The following is a 15,155-nucleotide window of genomic DNA, read 5'->3' as shown; positions in this document are numbered from 1 at the left end:
TTTTTTAGAGGATGTCTCTAAGTTTATTTTAAAGAATTTTTCAGGTTCATTTTATTTGGATCCATTAATTTTAAAATTATTATAATAACAAATTTATTTTATATTTATTTTCATATCTCCAACCAAATATGTTTTTGTTAACACTAATTAAACACAACATTAAAATATTAAAAGTATTGGAAAACCTCTTAAATGATAATAATTTTTTTTATTTTAATGGTAATTAATGAATTTTCATGGTCATTATATATATATATATCATCCCTTATAGTTCTTAAAGCTGTATCTATTTCACATAATCACTTGAAATCTTTACATTTGATTAGGTATCATGTCATTGCTATATACATGGAAGCTAAGTTTGTGGTACATGGAAGCTAAGTTTTCTTTAATAATGGTGTTAATTATCCTAATTTGAAGGTAAAAATATTGGTGGATGAGTTGGAAAATAATAGCTAGAATACAAGGGGTGTGTAAAAAAATTAAAAAACTGATTAAATTGAGAAAATAAAAAAAATAATTAAAAAAATCAAATCATGAAAATAACCAATTAAACAAATTAGAATTTTTAAAAAATTAATCGGGTTAGTTCGGTTTCAATTTTATAAGCATAAAGCCAAGAAAACCAAACTGAACCCAAATTAAAAAAACAAAACCATAAAAAAACTGACCTAAACTAAAAAAATAGTTTTTATTTTAAAATTAACACATAAAAACTGAAACTAGTCAATTTAAATTGATTTTGTTTTTTTTTTAATTATTTTAATTATTTTTTTAATAAAAACCAAACTAAATATTCAGTATGTATTTATCAGAATAACATTGTCAACACAATTGTGTTAGATAACTCTCAAAGTCTATTAGTAATTTAAACTTTTATGTGTTTTTATAAAAAAAAATTGGGAGAAAACAATTCTCAATAAATGATAACATAAAAAAATCAGTTTAATAAATTTTAATACATACACATTAAAATCATTTTTGGATTTCTTAGGAACTTGTAATTCAAACGGCAAGAAGATTCAAGAGTTTATGGTATATTGGGAATAATGGTAAGAAATAATTCACAAACTCATATTCTTGACATAACTTGCTGTAATTTGACTTTCTTGCATAACAATAACAATTACAGTCAACGCTAGTAAAAGAAGTAAAACATATTCTTGAAGTAGAGAAAGCAAAACTTTAAGATATTAATAATTATTCAACGAGAGAAAGTAAAAACAAAGTTTTCATTAATTCTTATTTAAATTTTAATTAATGCAATCTCTTTTATTGTTATAATTTTTATTTCACCATTTTTAAAAAGTATTTATGTTTTAGTTTTTTTTTTCACAATGCTTCAAAAATATTATTGTAATTTATGTTTATTTTTCACTTAATATTTTATGTAAATAAATTATGTTTATATAATGTATTTATGAAAATTATATATATAGATTTCATTTTAATTTATTTTATTAAGTATAATTTCATAATATTTTAAAACACATCTAATATTTTTTTTTTTACTTTATACAAATTAACTTAAAAGGATACAGTTTGCCACAGTGAGTGTTATAGGACTAATAAAATTTCATTTAAAACAAGTCCATCTGAGGAGCAAGTAGCAACTCCACACAGCGAACATAAATATACGGGCGTGGACAATTTGTTCCGGGCCTCCGATGTACGGGCCTATAATATTTGCATGGCCCAACAACCAGCTGGAGCCCAACACAAACATCTGGAGCGGACCGCTCCTCATAATATAAAAGCATTAACGAACAAGCAGGGTTTTAGCAAATCCTTAAAACCCTAAAAACATGAAGACGGTGACCGGCAAAATCACAGATTCAGCACCGGTGTCAATCTCCAAAGCGGCTTCTATACTCTCCAAGTTCGTATCCTCTGAGAACGGCGCTTCCCAGGCCTTAAACGCTTACCTTCGTCGCGCCACCGCCGCTTTCGATGAGCTGTCACGGCTTCACTCAAAATCCGAACGACGGAAACACGAAAAGGATTCATCTTTGATTCGGAGTGTGGAGGCGAGTCAATCCGAGTTAGTGAATAATAGTGAGCAGATGTTGAAGAAGGAGGTTAAGGAAGAGGGTAGTGTGGGAGATGAGGAGATAGAGAGTAAGAAGGAAAGGAAGAGGAAGAGTAAGAGGAAGAGGAAGGGTGATTTGGCTGAGCACACTGAGAAGAGCGGAAGAGGAAGAGTGATTTGGCTGAGCACACTGAGAAGAGCAATGGGATAAAGAAGGAAAAGGCAGAGGTTGAGGAGAATGGGAGTGTGGTGGACAAAATTGAAATTAGAGAAGAAGAGGAAAAGAAGAAGAGGAAGAGGAAGGGTGGAGAGGTAGAGGTAAAGGAGGAGAGGGAGGAGGAAGAGAAGGATGGATTGGAGGAGGAGGGCCAAAGGAAGAGGAGGAGGAGAAAACAAGTGGATGATAATTGAGTGAAAAAAGGATGTTACGTCTTGTAATCGGATAATTGGGTATTTCAATTGTTGTTGGGAATGAAATTTACTGCTTTTCAAATATGTTTATGTGCTTTGAAATTTACATATTCAGCTTAGATTGTTTTGTTCTTCGAACTTTATAGATTGCTTGAGAAATTTTGGTTGCACTAGTTGTTATTTGTAAAGCAGAAACCAGAATGCTGACTGCTGATCATCATCCAGTGTGTTAAAAGCAGACTCTATATAATTCTAAAACTAGCTAGGTTTAGTGCTGCGGGTCTTCTTGGGCAGTTTTGGCCTGACCCTGACAGCAGTGGCTACTGACTTACATTTGGCTGGTCAATTCAGTGAACCTGCCAATGTGCTGTCTTTGCCTGTATGGGCTGTACACGTTTCCTGTTTAGTTGAGTGGTGAGCTTTCCTCTTTATTTTTCAAAATAAACCAGTTCTCGTGGCTCTGTTCCTGCGTTCTTATGATGATTATTATTGCTTTGTTTTTGGATTTTTCTGGCAATCTAACTTAAGACTTTTTTTTCTTATGTTAAGTTTTGAGTTGATCATATTGGATTATCGTTACAAGGAAATTGAATAATTTGGCTAACTACTAGATGCATTAGCCTTCAGTTGCTTGATTTATGTTTAGTTGCTGGGATAAAATGAGGAGAAAAAACTAAAGTTTAGTGCTTTCTTGAAAACAAAGTAAAATTCTGCACAAAGTTATTTCAATGGTGTTTCGCTGGTATTAAGGATATTGATAGTGAGCGTTCTGCTTAACAGGATTGCGACATTGGTTTGGTAATATGGGGAGAAATCAGGGTTTGAATCATGAAAGGGGCTTGCCTGGGAAATGGTGAGTTATTCCTTCGATGTATTGCAATGGTTTTGCGATTCTTGTGTTTGAATACGTTGGTATGTTTTAAAATTGATGAAGCAATGAAGGCTGTCTTTGATGGTGAAATTCCACATTTTGTTGTCTTCAAACGATGAATTGAATGGATTACCATACCATGTCCTTGTGGCTTCTAAGATTTCAATGATTGAAATGCAGTTGCGCTGAGCTGCTGATTTGAAGGTTCCAATTTACAGATTAGAACAAAAAAACATCGTTCGCTGCAGCAAGCTGGTCCGATTGCCTGATTTTATAGAATCCACAATGACTCCTCGAGGCGGTTTGAGACCGACTGCTTGATTGTTATTATATCGATTAACTAGAGGTTTTATTGACAACTCCAATGGCACTTATGCGATGATTTAGAGGTAGTATTTTTGTGCAGATGCTAGGATGTTTTTTAAAAGTATTCTCATTAATTTTTTTTTTAATTCTTTACATTACATATTAGAATTATTGAAAATGTTGAGAACTAGGTCTCACATTACACAAGCAAGAAGAGGCCTAGCAAACTAGGGCTGCCCAGGCGGCGAGAGCACTTGAGTGCTGAACCTCGTAATGTTGATGCTTCCTGGGACCACGCGTGGTGGATTAGATTTCGCTTAATGGCCAAGACTGTTCCATGGCCAGTTAATCATGCCATCCAACCAAGTGTTTTTCCAAAGAAACCAAGCAGTGAGCAAGATGTTATCGCCATCATCCTCTTCTAGACATGTGTAATCATTTCTTGCACAAACCACTCTTAAGCTACTAATCAATACATCCCATGATATCCAACAGGATGCTTTGTTGCCTCTAACACAAGAAATATAATGACTAATGAACTCGTTTTTTTTCACATTTACATCTTTTGAGTTCTTAGGTGGCTTCGGTAAACGTTTTTTTTCACATTTACATCTTCTTTTGAGTTCTTAGGTGGCTTCGGTAAACCCTAATACTTAAATGCCTTTCCAATGCTGTTCTTTTCAACCATTTTGGTAGCTGTTACTTTAAATACAACATGGCAAATTGCCATGGGCAAAAGAGCTTTGCCCGTCAGAGGCAAGAAGAGACGCAAAAGCACAAAAACCATGCCTCTCTTAACCCTGTGTTTGAAAAAACAAAGAATAAATTAAACACATCAGCAGATGAATAGCAAACCAGGTAGAGTAAATGATCAAAGATATACATGTCTCCTCCTTCGGCTTTGTGCAATGTACCAAGAGCGGGCCATCACGTAGCATGGCAAAAGAAAACCAGCGAATTGAAGAAGCGAAATCTGAAACTGAAAATGTGATATCTCTAAATTTAGCCATAAAACCACCTGATTTTTCAAGGATAGGGATGTTTGTGGAGTTATACATGCATGTTCACAAGTGTATCCGACCTATTAAGGGCAGCATAACTTACACCGAAGAATGATGACGTTTCTTGCACCATCCCTGAATCCCTTGTAACCATTAGAGCTTGGCGGAGTAGCAAGATTATAAGCAACTGCACATAATGTTGACCGAAATTAGCTTGAAAGCACATAAAAGAGCATCGATATACATAAGAATGTTGTTCAGAAACAGTTTGCTTACAATGAGAGCAACAGAACGAAGACAAGCAAGGCTGCTTGTATTAGTGACAGCATAATCCTCATACTCTGATTGCAGCAATTGATGTTCAAGAGCTAGAAGATGAGAATCATGCAGATCAATGTGGTGGCCCCATGCTTGCCTATTTGAGAAAGTAGAAACACACACAAAAAAAAAAAACATTTAGAAGAGATTTTACTAGAATACATAATATCTTCAGAAAAGATGTTGAAAGCAAAACAAACAAAAGGAGAGAAAATGTGGAAGCTGCATCGGTATATAGAAACTCAAAACATATTCTGCATAAAATTACAATAGAGCTCTATTCCTGATTACAACAGAGTTGGACCAAGTTACTTCCTCTTATGCAATCACAAACCATTATTAGCCTCAGAAACCGGTATTTTGGAAGAGAGCTTCACATGGATTCAGCATTTTCTATAATGGTAGTATCTAGGTTTTCCTAAAAATATCCTATAATTTCCCCTCTACTTTTCATTCTCTCTATCACATCTGCATGATGGAGAATCCAGTAGTCAGTTATTACCTTATATCAATTGCTATAACATCAGGATTGCTGCGGGCTGGTGGAAGGGAATAATTTGGTGAGAAAACCTGCCAACCAGAAAGCCCATTTTATACAAAATCATGCATCACAAAAATACCCTCTGGAAATGCACCTAGCATACAAAACTGCTGTAATAGCTTGCAGAACCCCTTGCCTGATTGCAGATTTCACAGGTAATGTCACCTTTTTTGTTGCACCATCTCTGAATGCACTTTCTATGAGCAAACTGTAAGTGAAACTAATAAAAATCAGTGGAAATGGCATACATGGCGGCCAGCAAAGACTGCTAAAAACTATAGCAAACCATAATTGGACCGTGCATTTGCACCATGCCAACATCTTGAATGCCAATGTTGATGATTAGCACTAGGGGAACTACACGCACACATTTAGAAGAGCAGCATTTACTGACAAGCACAAATGGGGATGCAGCCCATTTGCTAAAAATAAGAAAAAAAAAACAAACAGAATTCCATACTCTAAACCAGAGCAAGTTGCAATCTATCTAGAAATACAAGGCAACTCCTCTAGCCCAAAACCTCTCTTATTTTTCTCCGGCATGCTAGCCAAAATGCAGCTAGAGGACATAAGAAAAGAAAGAATCTTTAATCTAAACTTTGATTGTATACCCTTCCAAGCTAAAACCAGCCTTCAATTGGAAATCTTTATAAAGAAAGATACACATTATGAGCAACCCGCATCTAGAAGCATAGTATAATATAAAAACTCCATCAAATCCAAAATGCGTCAACTCTATCAAATTCTATGCATTTGTGTTAATCACATCAGGTGAAGAGCTTTAAGATAAAATTCCATTTGGTCCTTACTGCTGATGAACGTGGAAAATGCCTTTCCTTCCCCCTAGGTTGGTTTATTGCATACAAAAAGAAAAAATGTAAACAGCAACTTTTATGAAATACTGAACTTGTGGCACAAAATAGGAAACTTGTTAGAAAACCTACTGAAAAACAGGGAACTTTTAACAAAACAATATATGGTGACGGTGGATAAGATAACTGTTGTACACATTGAAAAGTGCTAGTCCCTTGATAAATTCTTTCAAACCAAAAAATTAAGCCCTTTCACACAAATCTATTCAAGCTGATAAGGAAATTCGGGTAAAATATACCTTAATATTCACATTTTGTACAGAGAAAATATTCAAAATGTGTTTGTTTTTGCGTTAAAAAAACACTTTTGAGAATTTTGTAATTTTTTTTTACTTCAAATTATTTTTTTTAAAATATTTTTTATTTAAAATACATTATTTTGATTCATTTCCAAGTTAAAATAACTTCAAGCAACCTCTACCAATAATCCCCAGTAACAACTGTAAACGTGAATAACTCTCAACTATTTGAGCCGAATTACAAAACATGGACTTCGCTTAAAAGCTCTTTATCAGTTTATCACCAAAACATGTCTTCCCTGTTAATCAAACAGTGTTTTATAAAATCAAAACCCACACAAAAAGAGAAGGTCAACTGTACAACAAACACACACCAAAATATGGACACTCATTAAATGCACACACCCACCAACACCTAAAATGTCCAATACACAATGGTAAACCACAAGTAGCTGATAACATGCATGAAAAAACCCCAACTTTGGAACTCAAAACATAACCGATTCTCAAAGCATCATCACGTTCAGAAAATTGAAGTTCAAATTTGGAAACTAAACCTATATACAACTCCCAGACGGGCAAGGACCTGAGAGTTGTGATGAAAAACAAAGTGACAGAAAAACCTCAATATCCAAGACGAGAGAAAGAGAGAGAGGGGGAGAGAGGGGGGGGGAGTAGAATGTCAAACTCAAAGACAATCAACAAAAACCTCAGAACCGAAGAAACCAACATCCCGAAAGCACACCATAAAACAGAAAGAACGCAGCTTTAAGCTTTAGAAGAAGGAAAACAAATAGAAAAATCCATTCAAAAAATCGAAATCCAGAAACATGTTAGCCAAAAAAAAATTAAAACCCACCACCAAAAATATTCAAAATATTCAAAATTCAGAAGAGAAAAGTAATGACCTTGAGGGTGCCATTACAAGAACAAGGAGCTTCCAAAGCAAGAACCTCATCTTCCTCTTGACATATCCTGCATTCAACCATCTCTACTTTCTTCAAAGAACATGAAGACCCTTCTTCGTTTCCTTTCACAGAACCAACACTCTCTTTCACATTACCATCCTTACTTGTTACTTCAACTCCAACAACATCACTACCATTTCTTTCTCTTTCTCCATTATTAACTGGCTCAAAACAACTTGAGGCCACTATGATTCTGTCTACACACACCATCAAATCATCAACCATCTCTCCCCACCCCTCTCTCTATAATGTGAAAGATGTTTTTATACTTTCTCTCTCTAGTTCTTCCTGGTTCGTGTCGCTCTCTCTCTCTCTCGAAGTGGAGGAAGATGGCATGAGAGAGGGGGAGTGGGAGAGTGGGGCTTTCAAAAGGTTAAGGTGGGTGCGCGGAATTTACGAAATGGACCTCGTCTCTAATGTTTGGCTGGACTTGAGTGGACTTGGTCGTGGAGTTTACTTACACTTTCGCCAGAAAATTTTTGCTAGTGCTCGCCTGACATGGAAGTACGTCACTGATCTTGACTGAAAACACAATATAAACAATTCTTTAAGAGGTAACGTTAAAATATCTTCCAAAATTACAGCTTAACAAACACCAAACTTCCATAAAAAAGAAAAGGAAAAAACCCAGGACAAATTTCTTATTCTGATTATGATAAATAATTATTTTATTAAATTATTCAGGATTGGTTTAGATAGTTTTTTTAATGATAAATAAACTTAGTTTTGAGTGAAAGATCTCGAATACTGTTAAAAATTATATCATAAGAAATTGCCTTTTGCATTGATCGAATTCTACTGGATGTTTGACTGATTGTAAACATCAATTGAAGCTTTGAGCGTTCAATTTTGTGTTTTTCCTTTTAACGAGCATGAGAGAGGTCGACTGAATGAGTGCTGATCAATGAACAATGAAATCTTGCCTCAATAACTAGTCATTAATAGCAATATTTAATCACATTAGACTGACAGTTGCTTAACATTTGATTCATAAGAGCGACCCAATGCAGTATTAAGAAAACACTTTAAATTTGAGATTAAGAGGTTTTTTCCGCCTGTGGTTTCAGGTTCGAGTCCTTGATTGTTTATATGATGGCCACTGAAGATTTATATGGTCGTTAACTTCAGGGCCCGTGGAATTAGTTGTGGTGCGCGCAAGCTGACCCGGAAATCTACATTAATCTAAAAAAAAGAAAACACTTTAAATTTATCATTTTGTTTTTATTATATTATTTTTATTTTTAGATATTTTTTATGAGTATTTTTATCAATTCAATTCAAAGGAGCGGCAAGCATGTGTGGAGGAGCGTGCATGCATGCCTAGGGAACGTTGACGACATGTTCTTAAGAAAACCCTATTATCTATATATTTGATCACAAGAATTCTCAAATCAATTTATAATTTTCTACTCTCCAAGGAATATATTTTTATCCATGGTTTTGGCCTCTTGCGCTTTACACTAATCTAAAATTGTAAGATATTTCTTTCCCGAATATGTATTTTTTTGGTGCATGAAAATACTTAAATAACATGTTTAGTAACTCAATTGAATTCAATTATAAAATTTTAATAAAATCTAATGCTTAGAATCCTTTTAGTTTTAAGAATTGAATTCCATTTGAAATTTAATATTTAAAAATACTACAAAAATAAACAATAAATCAACCCTTTTGATTTACAAATTCAAAAATATAAAATTTATTATTAAAACTAACCTTTTCAAAATGCCCACCTACCCTAAATATAAGAAATCTTAAAAAAAAAATGAAATGAAGATAACGAGGGTAATATTAGAAGCAAAGTGAATTGAATTTTATTTTTTTCAAATATTTGTAAATTGAATTTAAATCAAATATTATAATTGAATTCAATTATACTAAAGAATTGATCCAAAATTATTATTAATTTGTTAAATCCCTCTGGGTAAATGACAAAGAGGATACCAAAACCAAGAACTAAGGAATGTTTTCACATTTGATATTTTATGCCTGAGAGTAACTAAAGGATCACAGGACAAAAGGGTAATGCTAATTTGGTAGCCATAGCAATTCAAGATGATTGCTTGTTGCCTTCATATTGTTAGTAGTTTATGTGGTTGTTGTTCTTATTTTTTCCATTATCAATCTTGATTGAATCGTAAGTATGTATACTTTCTAAGTTATCATTTTAACTAGATTTTAAATCCAAGAAACAATTTGATATTTTTGTAGCTAATGTGAAGAAAAAAATAAAAAAAATAAATTATTTTAAAAGTATTTTTAAAACATAAAAATAAACAGGTTCTACCATGTAATATCTTTATCTATTTTGTTTCGGCAGTATTTTATACTTTTAATGCAAGTCTATGTTTAATATTATGAGAAGAAAATATGATTGATTTTTAAAGATTTTTTTTAAATATTTTTATATTTTAAAAAAATATTTTTAATATTAACATATTAATAAATCCGAAAACACTAAAAAAAATTAATTTAATATATTAACACTAAAAAAGATTAATTTGATATATTTTCAAAACAAATATATTTTCAAAATACACTAAAATACAGATGGAAATGCAATACAGTCACTCAAACAGATAGAGAAATGTGGATGGTTTATACTTTATATGGTTTAGCGTAAAGAAGGCCACCCTACGAGCCATCTCTGTCAATGCTAATGAGCATCCAGGCAGGCAGCACTGCCATCGTTTGATTAAAAAAAAAAAAAAAAAACGAAAAGCATTGACATGGATGTTTTACATTATATTTTAACATGTCTTTTTTTTTAATTTAATTTTTAATTATTTTTTTAGTTTTTTTAAATGCCAATATGAAAATTTATTATTATTTTCATATAAAAAGTATTTAGAAAATAACAAGGCAACTCCAATTTGAACTTTAAGTTTTCGTGGTTTCTACAATTTAAGTAATTGCTGTTGATGCTATTATTATTATTATTATTATTGAATTTTAATTTCCAACTATTTATTAGGGGGGTTATAGATGATTAAAGTGCTTAAAAGGCCCATCTCATTTTAATTACCGAGTTGATTAGTTATGTGCCTTTGTGATTTCAGGGCTGTTTTGTAATTTTGTTTTCGGCATTTAATTTTTCAATTTAAAAAATCATTGCACGGATTGAGTTTATATAGATACAACTTTTTATTTTTTTTAATTATCATGAATATTCAGATTAGTATCTAGATTACCGGCTTATATATATATATATCTTAATTAATTTTATATATTTTAAAATTAATAATTATATAAAATTTTAACGATTTTTAAATAATTTAAATTTATAATTATCAAAAAATAAATTTAAAATCTCACCATTTAAAGCATCTCGTAATTACATATGACTAGTTCATAAGATAATTTTTCCTTCATGTTAGCCTTCTTCCCTCCTTTATCCACGGAAGCAACCGTTTGATGGTCTACAAATGATGGGTTTTTAAATTAAAAAACAAAAACTAAAAATCATCGGGTTTTCAATCAACACTAGACTCCGTTGCATTGTACAATGTAGATTAAAACAATATAAAGATGATTTTATCCTTATAAAAAAAACTAGCAAAGCTTGTTCCATGGGGTGATTTGATTGTTTCAACGGGATCCATTGTATATTATTATATTGAATGGAAACAAATTAATATGTTTATATTTTTTAAACAAAACCTTTTTTTTTGTATAAAATATATAATACACAAACTTTTAGTACTTTTTATTGATATATAGGAATGATTCTCCAACATAGAAATTATATTATTTTTATATGTTTGTTTTTATATTTTAAAAAATTTTAATTTTTTTTATTTATTTCAAATTAATATGATTTTACTGTTTATTTTGATATGCTAATATTAAAAATAATTTTTTAAAAAATAAAAAATATCATTATTATATATTTTAATACAAAAAATTATTTAAAAAAAAACTATAATCACAATGTAAAACAATTTGATTGACTCTTCAATCTTCAATAAAGTTTTGTTTCCTTATAGCTGTAAAAATAAAAGATTAAAACCATATTTTTTTTATCCGTTTTTCATTTAACAAATCAACATAGGAGATGCCCTAGGAGAAATGGTATTATCATATTTTGTTTATTTTGGCACTTCCCATATGCCCTAAGAGATAGCTAGAGCTCCATTCTGTATTTTATTGAGGTAGTTTGATCTCCATTATCATGACATGATGAAAATTATATATGCATAGATTTCTTTGAGATTTCACTTTCCTAGAATTTATAATGCTTTCATCAAACCAAACAACAGAGTTGATGGAATACAGAGATGCAACTATGTCTGAAGAACAAGCTGCTCGTCTACAGGATAAAACTAACATAGACGACAACCACTGACAGAAATTACACACTTGTACAAGTTACATAAACAGTTCCTGCAAGGCCATTGTTGGAGTGGACTTGCTCTGTAAGCATCAGTGATGGATCATCCTGAGAGAAATCATCAAGGCTATAATTCTGTATGCATCATTGACGGGTAATCCTGAGAGAAATCATCAAGGCTATAATCCTGTTGATCACAAGCAGGGAATGATTGCAGATGTGGACTTGCTCTGTATGCATCAGTGACGGGTCATCCTGAGAGAAATCATCAAGGCTATAATCCTGTTGATCATAAGCAGGGACCGATTTCAGATGTGGTAGTATTCCTGGGTCTGCCTGCAGAGAGAATCAAGAAATCAAGCATTAGGCTTTTATCAAAGATTGAAAAGTACCCATGAGACTCCACTCTCGAGTCTCTACTGATCTTCTCGAGTTGTAAAATCAGAAAGATGGTAGACAGAAGCTGCAGAAGTCTTTGGGCAATATGTTCCACCATTATCACGGGCTCATTTTTCAGTCTCTGTATTGATTTTCAAGATGACATTATTGTTTTTGATGAGGAGACTTCTAAGACGATGATTATAACAAATTTAACCACCTACCTCATCTTTAATATTGACAGTTATATCATTATAGGTTGAAAGATTGCTCTTATCACTAGTCATCCAGTTTTCAAAATCGGAACCTTCATCATATACTGCAGTGCTGTCGTCCTTTTTCTTCGTACGGTAGTTGCTTGTTTATGCGGATGGATTTTATGCTTCTGAAGTTTTTTTTTTTTTTTCTTTTTTAATTAATGTTTCTTTTTATTTTTTTGGATTTTTTTAATGTTATGATATTTAAAATAAAAAAATATTATTATTTTATTATATTAAAAATAATATTTAAAAAAAATAATATTTATCAGGCATAGCAAACAAACAAACAAACATGTTATTTGCTCCGCAAATAACATCTCTCAAGTTTTCTTTTTAAAAAAATTTATTAAGAATACAGGTCTCTCTGAACCAAACTACATGCCTAAGTTTTTTAAATATTTTGACATACTAGATCATTTTAGGGTTGAGTTTTTGAATAATTTTTTTATTTAATATTAAATAAATTTTATTTTTTATTATATAATTAAAATAAAAAAAATTGTTAAACTAATTAAATTTTATGATTTAAATTATAAATTTGATGAATTAAACAAAATTATTTAGAAATAATTCAATGCATCGTTATTTTAATGTTTTTTTTTAAGATCCCAACTTCAATTTTTTTCAAAAGCCATACAGCTTTTTTTTTTTTATTAAAAAAATTGCCAACTCCATTTCATTGGTAGAGAAGTTGAAGAATTGAAATAAGTCAAGCTCTTAGTAACTGGATTTTATGCCAGTGATTAAAAGAAATGTTTTAAGATTTAAGGTTAGATAAATTATGGATAATACATAATTTGTCAAAGCTAATTACCTATTAATCATTGCAAATCAACTCATTTACAGTTGAACGTCAAAAAAATTACCTTATTTACATGTATGGTGTTGTTGAAATATTTATGACATTACTTTGATACAATTAGGTGCACCATCTATCTCATGACAATGGAACAATTTCTTTTTAATATGTATTCGGATTTAATTTAATGTAAGCTTTAATAAATCACTCACGATAACTAAAAGCTGAACCAAGATGCTAGGAAAAATTAATCTCGCACCTCGTCATTATTTAATATTTTTATTTAATTAGGTGTCAATATTTCTTAAATAAATAAATAAAATAAAATAAAATAGCTTGTTATTATAGTTTTTTAATTTTTTAATTTTTTTTTATCAATTTGACTTTGCTACAAGCTTGTTATTATAATTTTTTAATTTTTTAATTTTTTTTTTATCAATTTGACTTTGCTACATGAGGAGGTTCTTTGCATGACCTGGATTTTAAATCCTACATGAGGAGGTTCTTTGCATGACCTGGATTTTAAATCCAACATCATAAGCTATTTAACTTTACACTACCAAACACAACCTAGTTATTTCTTTTTAAATTTAATATGTTATTCAAGCTGTTATTTTATTTTACTTTTTACCTACTAACGTCTTAAATGACATTATATTTTATTAACTTGAATTATCCTAAGTTAATGCGATAAATTTAGCACATGAGTCAAAGGCCCCGGACTAATTTAATAACTTTTCTTTTAAATCAAGTTTTTAATCTAATTATATAGTAATAAAAATAGACATGTATAAAAAAAAAATTACATTAAATATCAAGAAAAAAAATATTGTACAAGGATGTGCAAAAGGTGCGCTTGTTGTTTTGTTGTCATTCTATTAAAAAGAAAGTTGGGATTGAATCATACCCTATCAAATAATATTCTAATAACATTTTTAATTAATCCATTAATAAGAATCTCAATAGAAAATTTTGATCCAAAACGTTATCTTTTCAAGATGTTTGAATAATTTTTTTAAAAAAATCTAAAGGTTTCGTGGTCTTTTTTTTTATTAAAAAAAATATTAAAATGATGATTTCTTAATTAAAACATACCAACTTGGCTAATTCATAAAATGCATGTTCTGAGTCATGAACTTGCTTGAATTTAATGATTTATTTTAGAATAAATATATCATTTAATTATATATTTAATTGTATGACACTAAAAACAGACATTCACAAGAAAATAACTAAATAGAATTAAAGATATAGCCAAAAAAAAATTAATGAATTTAAAGTTAAAGACGAGAGAGAAAAACCATAGTTACTGACCTGAGCTTGAATAGGTAAAGACGAGTGGATGCATTAACCACGGTATTTTTTAAAATACATTGTTTAAAAAAAAAATTAAAAACTAGAGTGATGTTATTTTTTAATAAAAATTGAAAAACAAAATAGATACCCAACAGGCCTCACTCAAGTCAACCAAGTTACAAGCTAATTTGGTGTCATCCTACATTAATAAAATGTTACTTTGTTTCTGGTAGATGAAGGGGCAGATTCCACACCTAACTTACTTTAAGACCCTAATTAACTATAGATAGTTCAGATCCAATATTTTATTTATTGCTGTTCTACTCAGACTTAAATCTGGATTAACCAATTCAGAATTTAAGTCCACAAGGAATCTGACTGAATTTTGTTCTCTTGTCTAGACTCAAAACTAAATCCATTCATTTCACGTGGATTCTACAGATTTGTAGAATCGAACGGGGAGTTTTCCAGGTCCATTAGGAAAGTCGGACGTATATCATATTTCACGGTCCATTGATGACAGCAAAAGGCCAGTA

The 15,155-nt window shown here is 31.1% G+C and overlaps 2 protein-coding genes across 6 annotated transcripts; one reads left to right on the top strand and one right to left on the bottom strand.

Moving 5' to 3' along the window:
• The first annotated feature begins 1,775 nt into the window (after positions 1-1,775).
• On the top strand, positions 1,776-2,554 carry LOC105109756 (protein PXR1-like). Of its 4 annotated transcripts, none has more exons than XM_011004553.1 (2): positions 1,776-2,136; positions 2,190-2,554. In XM_011004553.1, the coding sequence occupies exons 1-2, from the start codon at positions 1,806-1,808 to the stop codon at positions 2,438-2,440; spliced, it is 582 nt and encodes a 193-aa protein (XP_011002855.1). In that variant the 5' UTR covers positions 1,776-1,805; the 3' UTR covers positions 2,441-2,554. The 4 variants fall into 4 exon arrangements, with proteins under 4 accessions (XP_011002855.1, XP_011002853.1, XP_011002856.1 ...); XM_011004551.1 differs by having other exon boundaries at positions 1,776-2,142; XM_011004554.1 differs by having other exon boundaries at positions 1,776-2,143; positions 2,197-2,554.
• A 1,679-nt stretch (positions 2,555-4,233) lies between these two features.
• LOC105109755 (uncharacterized) lies at positions 4,234-7,911 on the bottom strand. 2 transcript variants are annotated; one of them, XM_011004549.1, is made up of 7 exons: positions 7,497-7,908; positions 5,614-5,685; positions 5,439-5,506; positions 4,895-5,033; positions 4,722-4,805; positions 4,501-4,596; positions 4,234-4,417 (listed from the first exon to the last, which is right to left on the bottom strand). In XM_011004549.1, the coding sequence occupies exons 1-7, from the start codon at positions 7,779-7,781 to the stop codon at positions 4,412-4,414; spliced, it is 750 nt and encodes a 249-aa protein (XP_011002851.1). In that variant the 5' UTR covers positions 7,782-7,908; the 3' UTR covers positions 4,234-4,411. The 2 variants fall into 2 exon arrangements, with proteins under 2 accessions (XP_011002851.1, XP_011002850.1); XM_011004548.1 differs by lacking the exon at positions 4,234-4,417 and having other exon boundaries at positions 4,489-4,596; positions 7,497-7,911.
• Between the last annotated feature and the right edge of the window lie 7,244 nt (positions 7,912-15,155).

This window comes from Populus euphratica, unplaced genomic scaffold, assembly GCF_000495115.2.
Source record: "Populus euphratica unplaced genomic scaffold, PopEup_1.0 scaffold228.1, whole genome shotgun sequence".
Classification (NCBI taxonomy): domain Eukaryota; kingdom Viridiplantae; phylum Streptophyta; class Magnoliopsida; order Malpighiales; family Salicaceae; genus Populus; species Populus euphratica.
This window is presented reverse-complemented; position numbering and strand designations above follow the sequence as displayed.